The sequence below is a fragment of the Chionomys nivalis genome, chromosome 21 (genome assembly GCF_950005125.1).
Source record: "Chionomys nivalis chromosome 21, mChiNiv1.1, whole genome shotgun sequence".
Lineage (NCBI taxonomy): Eukaryota > Metazoa > Chordata > Mammalia > Rodentia > Cricetidae > Chionomys > Chionomys nivalis.
Window position 1 is genome coordinate 15,273,756 of NC_080106.1, and position 25,738 is coordinate 15,299,493.

Genomic DNA, 25,738 nt, shown 5'->3' on the forward strand with positions numbered 1-25,738 from the left:
TTCAGTTTCACCGCAGATATATTTTGCTTGCATATGATCTTTCATGCATCAAGGGCAGACAGAAGTGGTGAATCAGATAGGAATTTGCAACTTGTATGCAGCTGATCATGCTGGCTTAGAGTTTAGCTGCTGGTCTTAGAGACCTGTGCAGCTTAAGCTAGAGGACCTTCCCAGACCTCAAGAGTCACTGATGTCCTGTGAAAAGAGAACAGAAATATGTGCATTTTATTCTTGAGTAGATGGACACCTGCGTGTACATATACACACACATGCGTACACATAATGTGGTTGTGTGGACGCTATGCTTTCTTCCCTTTATTGATGAAATATCCTGATATCTTATTTATGATGTTAATAGGCAATGGGATTTGCAATAATTGTTTTTAGGAAGACAGCAATTCTGTGTTAATGTTAATTGTGGTTTTTTATTTTCAGGGCTCATAATTCCAATAAGGAAAAATGTCTTGTTATCTTTTTATATATAGTAACTTTATTATTATTATTACAGACATCATTACACAAACTATCTCCACATTCCCTTCTTATCTACCTAGCACTATCACTTTTAATGACAGCAATTCTATGGAACACAGCTTTTAATTTATGAGCTCTAACAACTTAGAATGTTAATAGCTAGCCACTTAAACATACCCTATCGAAATGAATGTGATGAGGGTCTGTATTTATACATTTTAAGGGACAGAGTTAGAGTTGCAAATCAGGGCATCAAGTACACATAAGTAAATAGTAGCAACAAATTTGAAGGGAAAATAATGATTTAAAAATAAATTAAGATATCATGAAAAACCAGCCCTATTATCTTATTTTAATACTAGGAATTTTCTTTTAAAATGTCCTTGAAAAATCACACTTTTAGAGGGGAATTGTTATTTCACTGTGATTCATTAGGGCAATTTCCAGTGCAGTTTCTGTAACTCCATGGCAGGTTTTCTTTCTTTCTCTTTTTCTCCTCTCCACTGATTTCTTTTGATACAAACTTCTGAGGACAACATTATATTTTTTTCTTCCCTCCTATTCTTCTGTTCAGTGACATTAGTGAGTATTATTTGTCTGTGTATTATTACCAAGCAAATACCCAGTGCTCACAGCAGCCAACAAATAAAACTGCTTTTGCTTGTTTTGATGTGTATGTGTGTGTGTGTGTGTGTGTGACAGAGAGAGAGAGAGAGAGAGAGAGAGAGAGAGAGAGAGAGAGAGAGAGAGAGAGAGAGAGAGAGAGAGAATTGAAGGTTAGGGGCCAAACACAGGTGTGGTTTCTTAGGCATTCTTCACCTTTCTTAGGGGATGGAATTCTTAGTTTAGATTAGGCTGGCTGGCCACTGAGCCCAAGGGATCTGTCTGTCTCTATCTTTGCAGTAGTGGGAATACAACCATGTACCACCACACCTTCCCTTTTAACTGTGAGATCTGAGAATCAAACCCAGGTCCTCATGAACATAAGGCAAGCAAGCACCTTACAGACTGAGCTATCTCTCCAGCCCCAAGCTAGTCTGTTTGTATAATATTTTAGTTGAGACCACTGAAGTGTAGAGAGAGTGAGCAACCACAGAGTTGTCACTTAGGCAGAATAAAGAGAATGGGTTTACTCCGTACCTGTTATGACCTTACCTATTTCTGCTCTCAAGCGACAAAGCAATGTGGTCAACAGACTATTGCATTTCAGTGCCAGGCGGACCCAGAGCTGCTAAGGAAACCATTCCTTGGTAGTGAAACCATCTACTCCCTACAAAACAGCAGCTGAATGAGCTGAATGGTTTTTGTTTTTGTTTTTGTTGTTGTTGTTTTTCAGTGGACTCTGGTATCATGCTCAATAGATTCTGGTGGATAAATCTTTATAATGAAGTTCTTGGTCTCTAAAACAAAATGATAATAAATTATGTCAAGTTGTGGTAACCTAAACCCAGTGTTTCATCAACAATAATTCCATTAACCATATGATGGTTCATGGTCAGGGACAAACAAAACGAGGTCAAGTGGAGACTAAGTGAGTCTTGTTGGGTGATTATGATGAGCCCACACCTCTTACGCCCATCAAGAAATATCTGAGATTTATCTATTTTTGTTTTATTGTATGTGTAATGAGTATTCTGTCTACATGTATATATGCTTAGCACATGTGTGTCTGGTGCCTGCATAGGCCACAAGAGGGCATCAGATCTTGTGGAACTAGAGTTACAGGCAGTTGTGAGCCTCCTTGTCTCTGTGCTGGGAACTGAACTCAGGTCCTCTGAAAAAGCAACTAATACTCTTAATTGTCCTCCTGTCCCTTTAGACCAGCAATTACACCTTAAAATCCCAGTGTGTCTACACTGTTCTCTCACGGAAGTTCGGTGCCCTTTAAAATCTGAGGAAACTCCCAGTTTTGGGAGCTTTACTACCAGTTTTAGAATTCCTCTGCTCCTTCCTCTGGCTGCTTCTATGTCAGCTGAATTCAAGGGTTTGCTCACAATGTTATTTTTAGTTTGAACTACACACAAATAGACACAATATTCTTAGTAGCGCTTGTAGGAAATTCTCTTACTTTTCTGCCCCCAGTGCACATATCCATTCTATGCTTGGCAGATCAAATAGCTGCAAGCCACTGAGCCCCTCTGACTTTGACCTCTGCTCCCTCACCTGCAGCTTCTATTCCCCTCCCCCACTTCTGTTCACCTGGCTAACTTTAGCCTCATTAAAGGCTGTTTGGACACACACACACACACCCTCTTTGTAAGAAACCCTCTCAAGAATCTGTTAGTGTCCCTTTGTTGATCTTACAAGCTTGTGGGTGGTGGTGGGGTGGGCAGAGGGGGGCTGTTGGGGAATTTCTATTTAACTGTTTGTCTGCCTGGTCAGAATCCCCACACCTGAGACCAATGGCCAGCCCCAGTCAGGTTTCATTCTTTAAAGCCAGTGCCTCACTCAGGGCTTAGCCTACCATAAATACTCAGTTTTTGTTCCACAAATGAATCTGACAGTCACACACTGTCATGAAGGGAACTCCTGCTCCTTAGCAAATAAAGAAAACAAGAACAAGCAAGATAAAAGGAAACCTTGTATAAGCAACAATTTTGCACAGTGTTTATAGGATAGACAATGCAAACTTTGGGCTACTTAGTATTCACTGTTAAATTCCATCCCTGACTTTCTACCTAAGGGTAATTTCATTTAGTTGGCTGGTAGCAACTTTATTAGCAGCTGTACTGTTAATTCAATTAGCACCTACTTACTCAGAATCTGTTATTCATCAGACACCATTCTTGATGCTGGGATGTTGAAGGTAAAAAAAAAAACTGGGTTAGAATTTACATGGTCACCTCTCCGCTCCTCTCTGTTCCCCCAGTCAATTAAGAATCACAGTATTGGACTAGTGATTCTGCAATGTAAAAGGAAGGCTAGGAATGTAGCTCAGGGGTGGAGGCCATGTCTAGGGTCATCGAGGCCATAGGCTTTCTCCATAATGTGGGGTGGGGTGGAGGAAGAGAAGAGAGAGAGAATGGAAAGGGGGGGGGGGGAAGAAACGAATGCCATAGTGTTTTCAGACAATGAAGCAACACAGAGGACATGTGCAGGGTGTGCAGAAGATGCTTGTCTGTGCACTTTAGATATTTTAATATTACTGTTTAATGTTTGGAACAAACTGATGCCCTCCATTGGCATGCAGGCATGTTGAGTAAACTGAGGCCCAGTCAGTAAGTCCCCCAGGATCACAGTTCTTCTAAGCAGAACAATTATGATTTGACTCAAGTTTGGTTCCAGTTTGTGGCATGGCTGCTGCGCTGTCTGTGGTTATACATGTTTCTGATTGGCTGGTCAGGGAAGAGCCTTCTGCATAAGTGAACCCAGCCTTGAGGTGCTCCTGAGGAAGAAAGTCAGAAATAAACCAGTTTAGCAAAGAGTTTCAGAAAGTAGCTAACGAGAGGGGTAGGTATCCTGATGAGAGAGGAAGACAGGGAGAAGATGAGAACAGGCACCCAGGCACTTTCCACTTGAGCTATGTAGGTGTCTAAAGGAAAGTAGCCATCATTGGCTAAATAAATAAACTACTGGGTAGAAAGGGCTACTTTGATTCATAATTTGTGTGTTGATAGAAAATATAAGATACTGGCTGTCATTTCAGGTCATAGTTACCTTAGCTATTGCTAGAGAATCAAATAAAACCTTGTTTGAGACCAATGTTAAAGGACTCAGTATCCTGATGCTGAGTTCTTGAATATTACCATAGTAAGCCACTGCTGGACAGCCTGTAACTGCCCCTTAACAGAATGATGTAACAGCAGAAGCAATCACCTTTATGATATTTTACTTTAAAATATAAGGACAGGCATTTCTGAGGAGGGGACTCAGTCTGAAAAGTGCTTTTCATACAAGTAGGGAGACCTGAGCTCGGATCCTCGGCATCTACATTAAAGGCTGAGTATGGGAGTGTGCACCTAAAATCCCCGTACAAAGGAGGTAGAGACAGGAGGGTCTCTGGGCCTTGACAGACAGCTAATCTTGCAGAAGCACTGAGTGTCGGGTTCAATGAGACCCTGCCTCACAAAACAAGGGGGAAAGCAATAGAGGAAGATATCTAGTGTCTGCCTCTGAACTCTACATGTTCACGGACACACACATGTGCACCTGCATACACACATTTGCATGCTCTCCTTGTGTGGATACTCTTGGATAACGTGTGTTTTGGGATGGCTCCCAAAAATCTGGCTGCCCATCTTCTTTGGCCATCTCAAAGCCTAGAAGTACTGGGTGTATCAAGATACACCTTATCACGTGACCAGGGTGACCTGAATCATTTTGTGTTTGTCAAAAAAGAAAATCGTGTAATCCAACTCTTGGCAGTCTGATATTTAACTCTGTGACTGGAGATGGATGTGAGCCAAAGCTTAATATAGCCACACACACTCCCATCCTCCGTTACTCTGTGCTTCAAATGTGAAGAGAGTCTGTCTGACAGCTGAGTGAGGATGTCTTTACGAGGGTGAGGGCAAGCCTGGAAATCCCTGTTTACAGTTAGTGGTCCCCTCTAATAGTCCACATCTCATGAGTCTCCCACCCTGCCCCATCTCTTATTTACATCTTTCTAAACCTGAACCTGGGTGGAGGATACTGGCTTAATTTAATGCCCATGGCCCTTTGCTGGTTTTGCCACTGAGTCCCCTCCTTTCTAGCCTCTGCTGGGAGCACAGTTTTGAAGTTCCAGGAATGAGCATAAGTCACCAAATAGAAACACTCACTGCTCGGAGACCGCTGTCGTTTGCTTCTGCATGGAAGCCCCTGGTATTTGATAAACACAGACTCCACAAGGTTAAATAAACTCCGCTTCTATTTCAGCTTTCTAGAAAGCTCTGTTTATCTGCCTGCTCCTGTTTATAGTGACCTCTCTTGATTTCATAATGTAGGCCTGTCACAAGCTGTGAGCCTTTTTAGAGCCATATGTGAATCCTAAGGTGTATTAAAAGAAGCAGGGTATGCAAGTGGCACAGAGTGGCGGGGATTCTTAAGGAGCATTGTCAGAATTTGAACCTAGATCTGGACCCCAAATCTCACTCCCTTTCCATTACTTAGTATCTATTCCTTGTACATAGGCCAAGGTGTTTTAGGAATTACATTTATATGTGGCATACCCAGGGTGTTGTTAGCTTTCTGCCACATGGTCTGGCAGATGCCAGAGACAGAAAAGGAAATGCCTCCGCTCTGCCTCAGCAAGCAAGGCATTTCTTAAACATAAGAGATTCAGTCCAGGGTTGAATGAGGGCAAAAGTTAGAAGTCTACAGGTGCCAGGCTAGTGGTGCAGTGGGAGGGCAGGGAGGGGAACTTCGGATGGGGAGCTCCCTGCTTTGTTCATAATGTTTACTTTGCTCACCGTGTCATGTCACCTGCTTATGCCCCTGAGTGAAGAAAACGCTAGAACTTAAGATGCAGGTGAGCCTTTTAATCAAGCCCAACTTTTCTACTAAATAGACAAGAAAATGGAATGGTAGGCAACAAGGTTCTGGGCCATTCTTTATTCTCCCTGGATCCCATTTCCTGCCTCTGTGAAGTTAGGGGGATGGGCTGCACAAACTACAAACACCCCTTAAGCCTACGATTATTTTCCTTGGATTTACCTTAAGGCAAGGGACACAGAAGGGGCAGAAGATAAATAACCAATGAAAATTAAGACCAGCCATCCCCAACATGGTAGTCATCTCAGGTGCTTCCATGCCACCCAGGGGAAGCTTGGGAGTCCAGTCAATCACACAGCCGCTTGGTGCAGTGACCCAGCGTATTGACGCCGTGTGGTATACTTCCTCCCACATCTAACAGCTGGCTCCTGGCGTAGTTTCCAGCTCTAGCTGTCTGTTTAACAAATGAATGCTGTCAGTTCCAAGGGAAGCAGGGCAGGGCGGAGCAGAGAGCCTGACATAACCCATCTCCACTACAGAAACAAGTGAAAACATATGTCTTCCCAATAGCGCATCTACAGGCAGCCGCCTGGGGAACAGGGAGCATCACTTGTCCCGAAAATGATTCTCCACTATCTTACAAACATAGCAGACGCTGTTTACAGAGTTCCAGCTGAGATGCATGGTGTGTATCCACTGTTCCTTCCTGAAGCGTAACTATTTTCAGGCAGCTTGTATTGACTGTCAACCCCATGACTTTCCTTATTGTCCAAACATAGATAGTGAATAAGTGCAATTTAAATAGTGCGTGATAGCAGCAATCAGTTGCTTATTGTCAGATGACAAGGAGTTAGAGTTTGGTATATCCATGACTGCCAGTCTTCTGTGAGAGTATTCATCTGAATTAATGTGATATGGATAGGATAAGCTTCAGTAGACAAACACCTGTGCTTGCATGTGTAGGATTTAAGGAAGAAATTTGATGCATGGATGGCGTTGTGCTAAGACTTGGCAAACTAGGTGGTGGGCGATGTGTGCTCATTATACAAATTTTTATCATGTAAATTTCTGTCACTTCATGATCACATCTGGTGGAATATAAAGTGTTACATTGGTATGCTCTTTATTGTTTTGGGAGTCAGAGGACCCCAGCAATGAGGGTACCTGCCAGGGTTTTCTCTAACATTGCTTCTTGAGCTTTGCAAAGTTTCTTGCTCGTCTCCATTGCCCAAGAGTTCAGACCCTAAGAGGTGGTCTGTCCTAACCTCATATGTCCACAGAATTTTATATATGTTGACATCATCCATTCAGCAAAATTTGAGCATCATGCCCAAGATCTGCCAAATGCTAAGGCACAAAACCAAGGACATTATCTCTGTCTTGCCAGGTATTTACATTATGAGGATTAGGGAGAAACTAGAGAAATATAAACCCCCGTACAAACACACATACACATTACTGCCGGGTGACAGGGTGGCCTGTGGGAGGGATCTGTAAATGAGGAAGGTAAACCTGGAAGTGGATGCATCTGATTGAGTGCTTGTTGTCTCCCAGAGTAGCCCAGCTCCTTAAATGTAGATATCACCGACTTTATTTGTATCCTCTTGTCCCAATTTCATTTCTGTTGCTATGATTAAATACTCTGACAACGGTGGTGACTTGGAGTGAGGGGGTGCTTATTACAGCTCATTGTTCCAGGTTATAGCCTGGCACTGTGGGAAAGTCACAACTACTACATCATATCCACAGGTCGCTCGCTGGCTGGCATTCAGCTTGATTTCTTTACTCTTAGGCACCCAAGGATCACCTGCTCAGAGAATGGTGCCACCTGCAGTGAGCTGGGCCCTCTTAATCAGTTAACCATCATTTCCCACTGTCATGCCCACAGACCAATCTGGTTTATACAATCCCTCAGTTGGGACACCCTTCACAGATGATTCTAGTCTGTGTCAAGTTGACAGTTAAAAATGACTAGAATACTTGGCTAGTAGCTAATGGACTGGGCAGGTATGGTTTGTCCTCCGTACTACACCCTTTGCTTAATTCTTTCAGAAAGAACTCACAGGGTATAGTGTGGCTGTCGTCAAGCAGAGCAGTCCAGTTCGTCTCTGAAAGTATTTAGATTATACTAATAAGCAGTCATAAGCGAGTGGTGTGAGATTAAATAAAAGCTGAATCAGTAATAGTCATCCGGACTGTATTCTAAAGAACCAGTGAGCCTGTTATCTCCAGATCCATGGAGAACCTTATTCAATCTCACCTCAACCACCTGCCATTCTGTCTTCATACCTCTTCAGGTGAAAATGGCAGAGAGAGGAGAAGGAGCAACCCTCTGGCTTTAAGACCTCTTGACCTCACCCTTCATTTCTGTCACGGATCCACACTTATTTGTGTCCACAGTCATAGTGAGGAAATGGGCAGAGCAATATTGGAGACAACGAGACCTATGGGGAGGCTGTTGATTACTTTTTTAGGTGTCGCCTGTTCCTCCTGACCGAGATGAACATGGTCTTAGAGAAAGTGGCAAGCTGAATGGGTATTGGGTCTTTCTGGTGCTGTAGCCTCCAGTAGGTCACCCATGACCCTGTAAGATAATCTCAATAAACTAATATTAGCAAGAGGTTTCTTAAAGTCTCCCAGCAGTATGAAAGCCTGAAAAATGTGTGTGTGTGCATACATGTGCATATGTGCACAGCATGGAGGTAGTCTCCTGCATCAGTCTTCGTCTTCCACTCTGTTTGGGTCAGGGTCTCTTGTTTGGCCACTGCCTATGCCAGGCTATGCATATGAACCTCTGGGATTCCAGAGTCTTTGCCATCTGGGACCTGGGATCCCAGATGCTCACTACCATACCCAGCTTGATGTGGGTTTCAGGAATCTGAACTCTGGTCCTCACAATGAGGCACATTTTACTCATGAAGACTTATCCCCAGCCCCCAAACTGCAAATTCTAAATTTCCACCTAAATAGCATTGTGAGTCCCATTAATATTGAGATGAAGGAACGGATGGGAAATGCCAGTGTTTTGTTAAAATATGCATTGCCTCTACCTACCCCCCAAAAGTACAGGAGGTGTTTTTCCCCTTGACAACAAGAGGGAACCTTGAATATCTCTTTACTTTTGGAGTATATGTGCACATTGAAGGTCTGCTCAGGTCAACTACCTTTTGTATGTGCAGTTGGCAGAAGCTTCTGTTTAGATCTCCTAGAATTAGTTACTTTATAAAGAGAGGAGCGAGCTCCCAGTGCGGTCATCTCAGGGCACATCAGCAGATGTCCTTTTCTTGGCCTGAGCAGGATCCAGATGATCCCACTTGGTCTCACCTGGGATTTAGTAAACAGTTTTTGATGACTCACTTCATCATCTCCTTGGTTTTCTGCTCAGGAACCACCAACGCTCTCTCCCTCTCCCTCTCCCTCTCCCTCTCCCTCTCCCTCTCCCTCTCTCTCTCTCTCTCTCTCTCTCTCTCTCTCTCTCTCTCTTGTTGAAGATTGGCTTCTTTTTACCCAGGCAAGCCCTGAGTTCTAATACTGTTTAGGAGAGGAAAATAACAAAAAACTCAGCAGACACTTAGAACATCTGAGGCCATCGAGGGACACTTATGCTTCACCTGTCAAGTCCGTTATCCTCTTCATCATTTTCCTTAACTGTTTATCTTTGTGTTGTTCCACCCAACTTCCCTCAGTAAATTCTGTTGCTTCTGGACAGATATCCATAAACATCCTCATCCCACAGCCCGTATTCCGTTGAAGACTGCCGTCGCTTTTTCTCTGCAGACCTGCATTTCTCTCCTTCATTTTCTTTGCCCCTTAACCCCAAATCACAGATTTTTGTTTTATACCAATTACATCTCTTAAGCCTTTGGCTTACTCTGACCTGAGGTCTTGCCTTTAGAATGGTATCATATGAGTTGGGCACTGAATCAGTTATCTGTTCTTTACTGCTATGGTTTGGGTTAAACCATATGTCTTTTAAAAGAATGAAAATATAGGCTACCAGAAAGTTTACCCAGGGGTTAAAAGCCCTTGTTAGTCATGCAGGGTGTCCAGCTTCAGTCCCTGGCACCCTCATTTCTGTTCACAACCATTTGTATGTACCATCCAGGGGATCAGATGCCAGCTTCTGGCCTCCAGAGGGACCACATGCACACATGGCCAATAGACATAAGTGCAGGCAAAACACCCATACATATAAAATAAAATCTTTTTGAAAGGTTGAATGAATGACAATCTTGGTTAAAGTTTGAAAAAAATTATTGTTTGAAAATTAAAGTTTGAAAAAAATTATTGCATTTAAAAAAATTATAGTGACTAGAATAAAAATTAAAAAGCGTAGGTGGAGTTTTCCCTTCCCTGAAACCGCTTCCAGATTACCACACAGAGGTTTATATTAATTGTAAATGCTCAGCCTATAGCTCAGGCTTGTTACTAGCTAACTCTTACATTTAAATTAACTCATATTTCTTACCTGTGCTATCCGTGCTCTGCCATGTGGCTTGGCACCTTTTCTCAGCGCAGCCTGTCCATCTTGCTTTTCCTCGTATCTCCTTGCATCTCCCCTAACTCCAGCCTTCCTCATCCCATCATTCTCAGTTTGACTTTCCCACTAACTTTCTCCTGTTCAGCTAGTGGCCAGTAAGCTTGCTTATTAAACCAATCATAGTGACGTATATTCACACAGTGTACAGGAGGATTATTCCAGAACAAAAAAGTGAAAACTCATTTGCTGTCAGTGGCTACAAATGTAGATGCTAGGTCTTTGCCAATATTTTTCCAGCTAGCCTTCTGCAGGTCGACGGGTTGTACCTGTCAGATACTTCAGTAAGAAACCAAAGTGGAATGATAACTCCCCATGGAGCTGTACTGTTACCACTTCAAGAGATTCACTTAAGATCTGCATAATCTTCTCATCTGGAGCGCTGGCTCAGTTGTAGCACATAGCATTAGTTTATTTAGGTCTTTTAGTTTCCGAGGGCAGTGTGGGAAACAAAATTGCTGAAGGAGTTTGCAACTTCCTAATTTTCATTGATCTCTAAGGCTACTCAGACTGATATCGCATGTCTTTAAAGCCTTTAATCCCAGCACTCAGGAAATAGAGGCAGGAGGATCTCTGAGCTCAAGCCCAGCCTGGTCAACAACAGAGTGAATTCCAGTACAGCCAGGGAAGCACAGAGAAACTGTTTGGAAAAACAAAACAAAACCAAACAAAAATGAATTACGTACCTGGTCACTGCTTTCTTTGGCGTCTTCCATCTCCTCTAACCTTAAAATCTTCTAAGAGAATGGAAATCTGATCATTAGGGAAAGCACATATGTATTTTTCCCTGAAGATTGTGTGTGTGTATGTGTGCACACATGTGCACATATGTGTGAAATATATGTGTAGTATACATATATATAATATACATGCATACATATATAGATATAAGCTGGTTTTTATTGATTAAAGGTTTGATTCAAAACATGAGCATCACTTAAAAGAGCTATTAATTTATTTTATGATTTTAATATCCAACTTTTAAATTGTTTTCTCTTTTTAATTTTGCTTCTTTTTAAATTTTCTTCTTGAACACAGAGCTGTTTTACATTCATTTTGTCCTGCCTCACATTCAAAGTTTTCAAAAATTTTTATGGGCTAATATTAATTATTTAAAGTAGGAAAGGGTAAAGTATCAAAATAGGATATTGACCTGTGATTCATGTGTACTTTATTTTTAAATTTAGTGGTCAAGTCTATCTTTTTAAAACTGAGAAAGATACGGTACTAATGCAATCCTTGCATGCTGATCTTTCTGCAGAATCCGGTAGGGGGCGCCACTCCCAGGTCATCATCTCTGTCTTTTTTGGTGGAGGGAAGAGAAGGCTGGGTATTGATCTTTCTTTTTCCATTCGTTTAACTTTGTTTTGTTTATCTCTTTGTTACTTTGAGAAATTCTTCAGGCTTCAGTAGTTTATGACATTACCAGCTCAGTGCACTGGAGACCTCTCCTGTCCTCTCTATCCAGGGACACCTAAGGCTGTCTTATCTGCTCTGTAGGCCACCTAAGTCTCAGCCTTCTTCCTGCTTGCCCCTAGTTTTTCACTTCTTAATTCCGTGATGTCATTCCCTCACCCCACCCAGAGTTTCTCTGCTTGCTGTAACACACACTTTCTGTTATTTCCAACAGAATCCTCCCAACTCCATTCTGCATGCTAATGGATATTTTATTTCATCTGTGTTTTCTCTGATGAGTTAAAAGTCACAGGTAACCATGGTCCATCTTATTCAGAGTATTTAGGCAAAATATTGCATTCATTTAGTAATTAAAAAAAGCTTCCCACACTCCACACGTATCTATGTATCTTTAAACTATAGTGTGTTTTTTTTGTTAGATTACATTGCTTTTCATCAGATATGAAAGAGATAACATTCTCTAATTATCTAGGACTGTGCAATTCCTGTTTTGATATAAAGAATTATTTCAGACACTTCTCCTTTGCCCTTTGAACTGAAGTGTGTAGGCTCAATGTGTTTGTCCCAACATAGGCTCATGGGCTGAAGTGAGCTGTCTGCTGAAGACACAGCACCTGGCTGCCTCCTTGCAGTAGCTGAAGGGATCTCTGCAGAGGGGTCCACTCCAGACAAGCTGGAGGCTCCACTTAGCCTTAGAAGAGAATATCCAGATGAGCCAATAGAAAACCCGACTGGAATTGATTAGGAGAATATTTTAAGCATGGAGATTGATATATAGAGAAGCAATCAGGGAAAAAGTAGGGCCCGTTTGTGTGGGGGTGGACTTTTTAAGGGTGAGTCCCACTTGAGTGTCTGAGCAGCACCCACAAACTCAATTTGGGTATCTTTTAAGTTACTGCTCAAAGGATTGCTAAGAACCCTACCTCCTTTCTCCCCACCCCTTCTTGATAATTGAGATTAGATATTGGCTCCAGGGGTGCCTTTGATGGGATTAAATCTGATAAGATAAAGCCATGGCCCTCCAGGGGCATCATGCATTACTTTAGTGTAAATGGGTTTCGTGAGACTCCGGGAAAACTGAAGCCAGGGAAAGACAGAGCCCTCAGCAGGAATCCGTGCTATTTTAACCCCCTCACTTAGAACATCTCTCCATAAAAAATACATTGCTTCGCAGCGAATGATGCCAACTCTGCTGGCGATCATTGCCTCTCAACAAGCAAGAGGTTTTAACTGGACTCTGGGGATAGGGGCTCCTTTCCCTCCCCACCTCCACTGAATTATCTGTATCTTTCTGCCCTGCCTCAGGATGACTGTTTTATAGATATCTCGACATAGAAATGTCCCCTATGCCTTTGAGCAGCCCAGAATCTTTGTACAATAGGGAGAGAAGAGAAAACTTGCAAACCGGTCTGTCCAGTCAAGGCACTTAAGTGACTTACAGGATATTAGTTGAACCAAGCGAGGAAGTTGGGAAAGCTGGAGGGCTTTTGAGGCTTTTAGCTTTCCTGCAGCTAATGCCTCTGTCTGGGGAAGGCTGTAAATGGTGCCTTTTGTCTGCGCGGACTTTAGAAGAGGGGCCAGTATGGTTTGGAGGAGAGGGCTTCTGCACGGGAAATGGAGACCCCCAATTCCATCTGTATTTGCAGCTCAGCTTTCCCTTCACTTCTCAAAGCCTGGTTCCTTCCCATTTCCTGATGGCCTGCCCTCTGCCTAGTCTCCCCTCTGACACATACTTATTGACTAAGAAACAAATGTTTGTTGTTTGTTAGCATGAGAATTGCCCAGAGGATTCCTGTGTGGACCACCCGATCACAGATGTGTTGTATTGGTGTGGGAAGATTTGGGTTTTAGTTTTTACTGGAGAGAGATGGTGAGACTACTGACTGTGTCTTGTGATCATTTGGAAAGGGGACAGGGTAGTTTTCAGCTTCCCTGAGGACGGGGCATAGTAGCGGGTCAGCAGCGACTAGCTGTGCCGTAGTGTGCATGTGTCTGAGATACCCACTGGTAGTCCAGGGCGTTACTAGAACGCTTCAAAGGAAGAAAATAAATATGAAACAGTCAGGTGGTGAGAAAGTGTTCAAAGTGTGAAACAAGTATTCTGTTTAGAATGAGGTGGAGAGGGACAGAGGACAGATGAAGCCAACAGGGACCATGCAGGTTTGTGGCGCTGACAGAAAGATAGATGACAGCCCGCGATGTGGATGTTGATTGATCTTTGATGAAAATTTTGTCTGGTGTCAGGGACGAGGTAGAAAGTGTCAAGATTGAAAATGGAAGTTTCTGGTAGCATTGCCTGAGCTAGATGTAGGAAGGGAGGGCACAGCTGATGCATGTCTGATGATAGACAGCATTCCTGTGATGGCAGGAGTTTGTTTATCTCAGTTTTTATACACTTATATGTTCATGTGTGAGTGGGCACATATATATGTATATACATGCATGGGAGGCCAGAGGACAAGCTCAGGTGGCCTTCCTCAGGAGTCATCATTGTGTTACTTGAGGCAGGGTAAGGTACTGTCCTGGACCTCGCTTGGCAGGCTGGTCAATGAGCCCTAGAGATGCCCCTGTCTCAGCTTCACCAGCACTGGGATTGCAGGAGTGTGCCGCTGTGCCTGCTGATCTTTTATTGCAGTTCTGGGGCTCGAACTCAGGTCTCCGTGCTTGCATGGCAACCACTCTAGTGATGAGTTATCTCCCCAGCCCAATATCTCTTTTTATACAATTGATTCTCTTCTCTCATGATCTCCATGAAGGCACAAATGTAATCTCTTTTCCATCGACTGTGTGTTCCTTTTGTGAATACCAGGACCTAGAAAGGGTCAGGACTTAGGTGCCCAATGTGTGCCTGGTGAATGAAGCCATATTTTCTTGTTCCCATGCTCGAAATATCTCAATACCCGTAAAATATATTTGTCAGCAGTCAGCAGACTTTACACGGGACAGAGAAATCAAAACCAAATAATATATTCTGGGTTTCTTTTAGGAAAGCAAAGTTTAACTCTAACATAGTTAAAACTATGTTAAACTAAAACTAAACTCTGGTACCAGTCATCCACCCTGCCCTACTGCGTCCTGCAGTCCTACAGCCCAGGAGATGTGCTGACTTTGTATTCCTGTGTAAGCTGCCCTCACTCCAACACCCCTACTTACCCAGTCAGCTAACCACATGCTTTGCAATTCCCTGCACTGTTGTGTGGTGTATGCCCTGCTTATTGTATGACGTATAGCAAATGCTCAATGAGTTGGTTCAGTGAGTCATCATTATCAGCATCTGAATCACTGCAGCCTAAAAAATACAAAGGACTTCCAGCAGGCTTGTTTTGTTGATGTGGGATGGCCTTCTCTATATGTGTTGCTTTTACTGGCTAATGAATAAAGCTGTTTTGCCCTATGAAAGGGCAGAATATAGCCAGGCTGGAAGAGATATAGATATATAGAAAGATAGGCAAAGTCAAGGAGATGCCATGTTGCTGCTGAAGAAGAACCCAGACCCTTTTTGTTAAGCCACAGCCTCAAGGTGATACACGGATTAATAGAAATAGGTTGCTTTAAGATGTAAGAGCTTGCTAGAAATATGCCTGATCCATTGGTCGAACAGTATTGTAATTGATTCAGTTTCTGTGTGATTTTGGGGCTGGAGGGCCAGGAAACAAATGAGCAGTCTCCATTTACATTTTGTCTCTCCTTGCAAGGTGGTCAAGGCAGGTCAAAGCCTCCCTTATTGCATGTAAAGATAGAGGCTCAATCATTGGTTCATAACTTGTTTGTATATTCCATTTGAAAAAAAAAAAGGAAGAGGATCCAGTGACTTACTAAGCACGTGTCTGAGCTTCCTGCTGGTGCTAATAGGCATCACATCTGAAGTCCTCAATCAATGCCTCTTAAACTCTAGTGGGTATGTGTATGTGGAGTCATGGAAGCCTTGCGTGAATGATTCACAACAGATGAAGTCCTGAGCAAATGTATTATTGACTTGAACAAGGCCGTGTTAAGAACTCTGTGCCTCAGACCAGTACGGGTCAGACTTGGAGTTGCCAAAGGCTTCCTGTGAGCTGAGAGCAAGTGTTGGGAGCGTGTGACCGTTTGCATGTTTACAAATGATTGAGCAGTGTGTACAAAGATTAGCAACTAAACCTTCCTCCTCAGAAATGCCTGGAGCCTGAGCCTGCTCTCCTGCAGACCCCCTACTGACATTAGCTAACCCTTCTCTGTCTTTGCTGTACTTACTGAAAGCTCTGGGGTTCCAGGTTGTTGCACAGTTGGTAAGCCTCCATCAGCGCTTTTCTGCCCCTCGGTCTCTGACTGTCCTTTCTTCATTCCTTCACCACCCCGGCCTGCTTCTAAGACCTCATCATGCAGGATGTAGTGCGTACCAACCACCGGGTGGTCTTAATAAGAAATACAAATCCAGATTCAAATGACCTGGGAAGAGACCGTAGAGCTGTCTCTACTCGCAAGCTCAAGAGCAAAACTGAAGCTGCTGGCTCATTTTGCACAGTTTCCACAGCAGACCTGGGTACCCTGGGTATGAGCCAGAGGAGAGCAGCCTGTGTGGCAAGCCAAGTGCAAGTCATGGCTACATGTTTAGTAGGACAGTACATGTATTATGCCATGGGCTTGGAAGGTATAATTCTGACTATGGTGTATTGGTGGGTACCCTTTCCTCATTTCACAAACACATCTCTTTAGGATAGTGCAGCTCATTGGAATCACTAGACCTCTGCCATTTAGAGGCAATTGCATGCCCCTTCCCCAGCCATCCTAGCAAGTCCTCCCACTTCTTTAGCACTTATGACATCAATATGGCAGGGCTTGTTCTTACTACACAAGCCATGAACTGTTTTTATATTCACCACTCCATCTAGGGTTCATCAGGGTCTATCAGCCAAAGTCATCCAAGGAGGATATCCCTTAGCTCAGTCCTTCAAAAACACTAACATCGTCAGGCTGGAGCCTGGGAAGATGGCTCAGTGGGTAAGAGTGCTTGCTCTAGAAACATGAGAGCCTAAGTTCAAATCCTGGAACCCATATAAAAATCTGGATATGGCTTTCTCTATCTGCAATCTTGGTGTGGAGATAGGCGGACTGCTGCAGCTCACTGGCTGCACACCTTGTTTTTGGTTCAGTAAGTCCCTGTCTCAGACAGATCAGGCGCAGTGATAGGGCAAGATACCCAGCATCCTCTTTCATTGGCTTTTACATTCGTGCACAAAGCGTACACACACAGACACATGCACACACACATGTTCAAGCATGTGCACAAATAAATCAATAAAAACATAAAATATTGGCAGCCCAATTAGATAGCCTAAGGGTACATGATATATTTGGCATATATATCCCTCTACTACCATAAAATACATTTAAAAAATAGTTAATGGGCTACCCATGGTTACCACTTTTTTAGGAAACAGAGCACCAACCCGCTTAGTTTTTTGTTGTCCCCTTTGTAAAACTAGAGTTATAACTGCAGCCCATCATGGCACAGATAAAAATGGCAGGACAGGGCCAATAAGATGGTTCAGCAGGTACAGGTGCTTGACTCCAAGTCTGATGACATGAGTTCAATCCCAGGGACCCATGTGACAGAAGGAGAGAGCTAACTGCCCACTAGAAACTGTCATCTGACCTCCACATTCAGGAATGCACACCGTATACACACACATACACAATGCATGCATGCACATGCACACTCACGCCCACACACAGGTATAATTTTTAAAAAGGCACACAGACATCAAGCATTTTGCACAGTGACTCTTCTTAGGAAGTTATCCATACAAAGATGCCAAGAACCAACCCAGAAAAAGACAACGCATGGAGTCATGAGTGTGCTCTTTGTGTTTGGCTTTTTTAGTCAGGTCTGATAAGGACACGAGACAATGAATTCCTCATCTCACCGCTACCTCAGCTGCTGGCCCAGGAACACAACTACAGCTCGCCTGCAGGCCACCATCCTCACGTCCTGTACAAAAGGACAGCAGAGAAGAGGGTCCAGCGGTACCAAGACTACCCTGGCTCCCACCGGACTTATCCTGGTCACTCCCCAAGTCACACTCCCCCTGCTTCCCAGAGCCAAGAGACAGAGTACCGCCATCGAAGGTGGCAAAAGCAGCATTTTTGTGGACGACGCAAGAAATGTATGTAAGGAGACTTTCCTTGTCTGTTCTGAAGAGGCCCTCGCTGGGTAGTCTTGGGGGCAGCTGGGTTTGGCAGGTCAGTGAGGCTGTACTGAATTTGTTCTCAGATGCTGCCTTATTGCAGGACTGGTGAACCCCGTGCTGAAGGAGGAACTCTCCTCCGTGCAGTTAGGAAAGATGGAGATATGGGTCCCTTTTGGCTTCTTTAGCATCTCCTATTTTTAACCAAAGGTCCTGATCTTATCTTAGTTTCTGTGGTCTTAGGGAAAATGCCCAGCTTTCTATAGTGGGGGATAAAAAGCAGAGGCAAATGCACAACCGAGCATTCCTTTTAGAGTCACAAGAGACTTCCCAAGAACCTCTCAGGAAGATTGGGTCCCAAAGGCGAGTTGACAGACAGCAGGGGAGCTCTTGGGCATGCCCTGTGAGTCAGCGGTAGAAACCTAGAATACCAGTGCTTAGAAAGCTGAAACAGGAGAATTATGTGGTCAAAGCCAGGTTGACCTGTGTAATGAGCTCCTGTTTCAACAAGCACCATTCTATTTCCCCTCCCCCAGTGCTGGGGTTAAGCTCAGTGTTTTTACCTATACACAGTAAAGCTCTGAACCAGCCACACCGTATATCTAGTCTCTTTTGCTCTTTTCTAGACTAGCAATGTACAGTAGATAAGCACCAAATGCAAGTTTGCATTTTCTAACAACTATGTTCAAACCTAGTTTAAGGCAGACATAGTGATTGTATGCACTCAGGAGCTGAAGGCAAGAGAATCAGGAGTTCAAATTCATCCTTGGCTCCATAGGGGATTCCAGCCTAGTCTGGGCTCCATGAGATTCTGTCATTAAAAAAAAAAAAATCAAAACTAAGAGCTGTGAGATTACTCAGTGTAATGAGGCACTTTTTCCATAGGCACGAGAGGCAGAGCTCAGATCCCCAGCGCCCATGTGAATGCTGACTTCCCCTCCCCACAAATGCCCTGTAATCCCTGCACACTAGGAAGGTAGAAATGAGATCTGATGGGCAAACTGCAACTAGACTGGCTGAATTGACAATCTCTGGGTTCAACTGAGAGACCCTGACACACACACACACACACACACAGAGACACACACACATAGTATACAGACACACCACACACTCATACATCTGTTAGCAAGAAATTAAAATAACAAGAGTTTAAAAACAAATTACTTTCAGTATTATTTTCTCTAACTCAGAACATACGAAATACTGTCATCTCAAATTATGAACAATATCACAAACCGCTAGGGAAGGATTGAATTTTCTCTTTCATACTGTATTCTGGAAATGTATTTATTTACTCTTATGACTCAGAGCCAATCCTTATCACCAAATTTCCTTCAGAAATTGTTTGATCTGTACGTAGATTTCTTCAGATTCAGTGCTGAAAAGGTAGAGTAGAGATACTTTATTGTTTCGAAGATGTTTGCATTTTTCAGGGACCAAGTTAAACAGTACATTCTTTTTATTTGGTAAAGTGTCTGATCCTTGTGTTTGCAGTCACATTCCACTCACTTGGTAGCCACAGATGACAACCGGGTCGCACACTGCTCAGTACAGACAGGTGGGGATTCCTCACACAAACAGGAGCTGGCAAGCTGGATATGGGATAGTGTTTCTGCCATCTCCCTTGGCTGTTGGCACTACAAAGTCAATGTATTCCCCAAATGAGATTTTTTTCTCCTTCCCTCATTGACATTTGTTGACCTGTCCTGTCTGCCAACTAGAATTGTAGCTTGTTTTCTTTAACTTACGTCTGAGCATTTTTAACATTTCTGAATCTACCCACCCGTCCACCTGTCCATCAGCCCACCTGTCCATGCATCTAAGCATCTGTGGACTGAATCTCAGGTGCACAGCCTCAGGGCATATGACAACAGGGACTCCCAGTGTCACCTCCCCACCTTCCTGGCTTTCTCAGCCTAGGTCACTCAGATTTTTCTGCTGATCTTGCTTCCAAATGCTCTTCTGTCTCCTGCAGATGCCCCCAAGCCTCCTGCAGAGGACACCTATCTACGCTTTGATGAATATGGGGGCACAGGGCGGCCCAGAAGATCTGCTGGGAAGTCACAGAAGGGTCTCAATGTTGAAACCCTCGTGGTGGCAGATGCGAAGATGGTGGAAAAGCACGGCAAGGGTGACGTCACCACGTACATTCTCACAGTCATGAACATGGTAAGGGCATTGCCAGGAGCCCTCTTGGTATCCCCAAGACATAGACTTCCTTGTGTGGGTGGAATGGCACACACTTAGAAACATTTTTTAATTGTAAATTTTGAATTTTGAGAAATCACTCTTATAGATGCATATGTCTGGTAAAATTAAAGCCTACACCCTTATCAATATGTCTGATTGATTCTCTCCATGCAGGACTGTATCTTTAAAAGATGTTTTTTGGCTTTAATTGTGTCAACAGGTTTCTAGCTTGTTCAAAGATGGGACCATTGGAAGCGACATAAACATTGTGGTTGTGAGCCTAATTCTTTTGGAACAAGAACCTGTAAGTGGCAAACTTCATTTATTCATTTGTTCTGCTGTTGAGAATGTATTTATTAAATACCTAGTATGTACTAATACATGAATCTTATATTTGAAAGTATGCCAACTATCTCCTCAGAGAAAGTGCTGTCTAATAAGGATCAATGAGCTAAGTCACTACAAAACATATTTTATATAATAATCTAGAAAAATATTCATAGATGTGTCAGCAATTTTATGTAAATATTAAATACATATATAACATTGTTATAATATACAAAATGTAAAATACTACACATAAACATGTAGTCTTTATGATAAAGGTGAATTTGATCATAGAATTTTAGCGTTAGTTGGATTTCATAGGTTAAGTATACTAACTAATATTAAGGTGGATACATAAGTATATTTTGAGAATTTAGTAGAAGGAATCAATCACAAAATTCCTGTTGTAAGTCTCTGGTCTCCCAAGCACCAATTTAGGAATGGCAAAGAGTAAACAAGGGGCCTTCAACTGCCGTGACTTGATTATGGCAAGGTACATGACACAGGAATTGGGCAAATGGCAAAAACAGAACATATAATAATGTGTTAAATTGCACGGTACTCCCTGCTCTGTAGTGTTTTGATCTGTAAGCTGTATTTTCCCCTATGATCTCACCAATCAGACAAATGATTTTTCAAAGCCCCCGAGGCTTTTCCTCTTCAACTCTAACCCCAATAAAGAAAGTGAAGAGCAGAGAGTCGAGACAGGGGGAAGAAAATGGATCTAATTACCCAGCTGGAGTGACAGAGGTTTGCGCTGTGTGAAGTTAACCTGGGATTTTAGAGAAATAGGGTGTCTGTTGTTTGGGAAACAATTGGGCTAGACACACTCTGCTTAAGGATACTGAAGCCAGCAGCACCCTGATTCACTGACAAAATTATTGTCTAGACATTTGACTTGACCCAAGTCACTGGTTTAGCCCAAGCAAACATTTTGATAAATGATTGTTTTAAGAATAATTTATCTTTTTCTTCTTATTCTTTTTTATTTAATGTGTGGGTGTTTGCCTGCATGTGTATATGTGCATCATGGCAGGGATGTACCTGGTACCCACAGTGGCCAGGAGAGTGTGCTCAATCCTCCAGAATTTAAGTTATAGACAGCTGTAAGTCATGTCGTGGGTCCTCTGGAAAAGTAGCCAGTGTTCCTAACCTCTGAGCCACCTCTCCAGTCCTGATCTCTAGTAAATGGTTCACCATTCAGTAAACTCACAGTGTGTTATTGATTACTTATAGTCTCTTAAGTACCAAACTTCACAGAGAAGTAAGATATGGATGCTGTCTTTGTATGCTTATTGAAGAAGCTATTGAACTTCAGTATGAATAAATACATCAACAACAAAAATGTTTTTTTTTATTTTGAAATACTGAAAATTCAAGTACTTTAAAATTTCTATTAACCTAAACTATATTTGGTTTTTTTTGGTAGAGCTTGGCTCCGTAACTTCTTCTACTGATAATTACCCCTAGAAACACGATGCCTCTGCATTTGCCTTCAGAGCCACAGAGATTCAACCTTCTTCAGGCACAACCACCACTTTCTAATCTCTGTGCCTTTTCCATAGGGAGGATTGCTGATCAACCACCACGCAGACCAGTCTCTCAATAGCTTCTGCCAGTGGCAGTCTGCCCTCGTGGGAAAGAATGGCAAGAGGCACGACCACGCCATCCTCCTCACGGGATTTGACATCTGTTCCTGGAAGAATGAACCATGTGACACACTAGGTATGGTATGCCCAGGTCTCTCATGCACACCTGTTAGCTGGAAGCATGAGATGAAAGCCTTCCAGTGGATTCAGGGCCCTCTGGAGTCCTGTCAAAGAGACCTGATGTACTCATGTGTCATTTACTGCCCATGAGAACTGTGTCATTAGAAAATGATGTTGCTGTGTGGATATCGTAGAGTGTACTTACACAATGAGATGCCTGGGACAACACTAGACACTCTCTTCCCAGGAGACCACTATTATATAAACAGCCCGCTGTTGCCTGAGGCCATTATGTGGCACGTGAATATATCTGTCTTTATATTGGGGAGTGGCTTCCTTGCTCCATGGTGAATGTGTTCTGCTTTACTGGATTCACTGTGGCATGGAGAGACTGTATTTTAATCAATTGGTAGTTTTCTTTATTGCCCAAATGAACGACCAATGAAGTGAGAGAGGCATTTGATTAAACACATCTTAGGTCATTCTATAAGCACCTGGCCACATAACTGAGAAGCTGAAGAAAAGCTGTTAGATGTCATGGTATCTCGCTGTGTCACCGGTTACCAGTGTCTTCTTTAGCAAGCTCGTTGACTTTAGGTCTCCATTCGCTCGTTTTTGGAAGAATGGAAGAATCCAGCATAAGACCAATATCTTTTACACACTTGCTGTATTTCCAAGCTGATTCAGTTGCTATTTGTAAGAGCTGGCCCTTTGGTTTTGGATGGATTGGGCTCTTCAGGTCAAGGTCTGCAAACGTTTGCTGTAGAGGGTCCCGCAGTAAATAGGCTGTGTGCTGCAGACAGCTGCTACTGACATCTGCAATGGGAGTGAGAAGCCAGGCACAGACAGTGCGCAGCCCATGAGTGAAACTTCGTCTAACGAAGTTACCCTGGGGAGACAGCCGCAGACAAAAGTATAAACAAAGGCTTGAACACAGCAAATGTGCCACCAGGGAGCAATCCTGATCGACCCCACAGGTCACGCTCTTTAAGGAGTGTGTTGTACAGGCTGAAACGTTCACATTTGCCTTGTGAATATCCAACCCCGGGACTATGCTGCCCGGTAAATTGAGTCACCTTCCTGAATCTCATATGCATATTTTGAAATGTATACACCCACAGGCAAATGTTACATGTATAGTATAATATATGGTATTTAGAAAGCACCATATATTAGAAAACACAGACTTTATATGTCCAAGTCATAAATAGGACTGAAAGCAAGACTGGAAACAGTCAGCTGGACGCCTACAGACCAAGTCATCTTCACTGTGAGCCACACAATAACCAAATACCCCTCCCTTATCTAGCGTCTCTGCGAACTCTATCGCCCAGCCTACACTCTTGCACTCTTACCTCTGTCACGTGGCATAAGTAACATGTTAGTTAAATAATGATCATCCATGACACATATATGCTTGCATATTAGACTTCCTGGGTGATCTCACGGCTTGATGGAGGTGGATGCAGCCAATTCACAAGGATGTATTTAACTCCACATGGCCACCAACCCTTGTTCTAATGGTTGTTAGATCTCAAAGTTGGGAAGAAGAAATTCTGCTACTATAAGGTGGATCAAGATAGAGCCAATAAATGATGGGAGTGATTGTGTATCTGCCCTTTCAGGGATGTAACTTTGGAGAATGGGGCATTTGTCATTGTGAAAGTGATCTGCCCATGTGACCTAGGCATGCTTGTGTTTCCTGCTTTAGAGAAAGATCAGGAGAGAACTGGAAAGTATATTCCACACTTAGACAGTAAGGCCACTCGTAAGTTAACGTTATACATTGGTGTAACGCTCAGTATATCAATTTCTATGACTCTAGTAACAAATGGTAAGTCATATAAATGTCTGAGACATTAAAGACATTCAATATGCTTCTGCAAGAAAAACCTTTAATATGCTAATCTGCTAAACTGTATATGTATATATCCAATTACTGTTAATATTTAAAATTGATCTTCCAATAGGATTTGCTCCTATCAGTGGAATGTGCAGTAAGTACCGAAGCTGTACCATCAATGAAGACACAGGACTTGGCCTTGCGTTCACCATTGCGCATGAGTCAGGGCACAAGTGAGTGGCTTCTCAATTCACTACTTCCTATGGAAACTGGCTAAGTAATTCTATGGCCTGCCTCTAATGATTATTATTGATCTAACCCAATACATGGGATTCATCTTGTATAAAGCTTCCAATTGTAGACTCCAAAAAGGGCTGGGGGTTTGAGAGATGGCTCAGTTGCTAAACTTTGATGCACAAGCATATAGACATGAGTTTGATCCAAATAACGCGCACAAATTAAAAGCCAAGTAAGGTGGTGCATGCTTGTAATCCAAGCGTGTTAGTATTGGCAAATTCCAGGACAGTTCTATTGCTGTGAAGAAACACCATAGCTAATGCAACTTATAAAGAAAAACATTTGATTGGGGGCTTGCTTACAGTCATAGACACTTAGTCCTAGATCATTATGAGAGAGGCATGGCAACAGGTGGGCATGGCCCAAGGGCAGTAGATGAGAGCTTAGATTTTTGATAAACAGGCTGAACTCATAGAAAAAAACAAGATTGGGCCTGGTGTGGTCTTTTGAAAGCTCAAAGCCCAGTGACAAACCTCCTCCAACAAGACCACACCTCTTAATTCTTCCCAAGTAGTTCTACCAACTGGTGACCAAACATTCAAATATATCAGCCTGTGGGGACCTTTCTCATTCAAACCACCATACCCAGAAATATGGAGACAGTACCCTAACCCTAATGCTAATCCTAACCCTAACTAGCATCTCCCTGGCAACTAACTAGACATCCTAGTCTACTTGGCAAATTCCAGGACAGTGAGAGACATTGTCTCAAAGCAAAACACACAAACAAAAAAGTGAGCAATCTAAAAAGAACGATACTCAAGGTTGTCTTCTGACTTCCATCATATGTTCTCTCTCTCTCTCTCTCTCTCTCTCTCTCTCTCTCTCACCAGTTCACTAAGCACCAATCATTGCTATCTGTCTTTTCACATTGTATATTACATCAGTTGAGGTCTCAGTTTTGCAAATGGACCTTGTCATCTAGGTGTCTATTTTCATTTGGGTTTTGCTTTGGCAAAGATACTTTAAACTCCTGCTGGTTTTTTCCCTTTGCGTGGTGAGCACATTCGCCGCCACTGAATCACATCCTTCCCCCCATTTTTAACTTTAATTATGTGGCAGCAACCTCTCAGTACATTTTCCTTGCTGACCTTGAGTTTGTGACCCTCCTGCCTTAACCTCCCAAGTAGTGGGATTACAGGCCTATGCCACCTAACCCTCAGAACAGCTCATTCTCTAAACAAAACAAACCAATCCTGGGAACATGTAAATCTACCTGCCTAGGGCAGTAATATACTGAACTCAGTTTTCAAAATGCTGGCTATGAAAATTTTAATCATTCTTGATTATGAGCAAAAGTTATCTGAAACCAAAATCTGATGCTTTGGTTCAGGAAAACAAGTCATAATCTCCAGGTAGGGTGGGA

General features: G+C 42.9%; 1 protein-coding gene across 2 annotated transcripts in view; it reads left to right on the forward strand.

Annotated features, from left to right (window-relative positions):
- Adamts18 (ADAM metallopeptidase with thrombospondin type 1 motif 18) overlaps positions 1-25,738 on the forward strand; it is a 133,019-nt gene that overhangs the window by 38,525 nt on the left and 68,756 nt on the right. Inside the window, exons 4-8 of one of the 2 annotated variants that reach the window (XM_057753875.1) lie at positions 17,700-17,982; positions 19,982-20,175; positions 20,417-20,500; positions 22,089-22,248; positions 24,203-24,308. In XM_057753875.1, coding sequence (XP_057609858.1) covers positions 17,700-17,982; positions 19,982-20,175; positions 20,417-20,500; positions 22,089-22,248; positions 24,203-24,308 — 827 coding nt within the window. Of the gene's footprint in view, positions 1-17,699; positions 17,987-19,981; positions 20,176-20,416; positions 20,501-22,088; positions 22,249-24,202; positions 24,309-25,738 lie in introns of those variants that run through there. The other variant, XM_057753876.1, reaches the window with a different exon arrangement.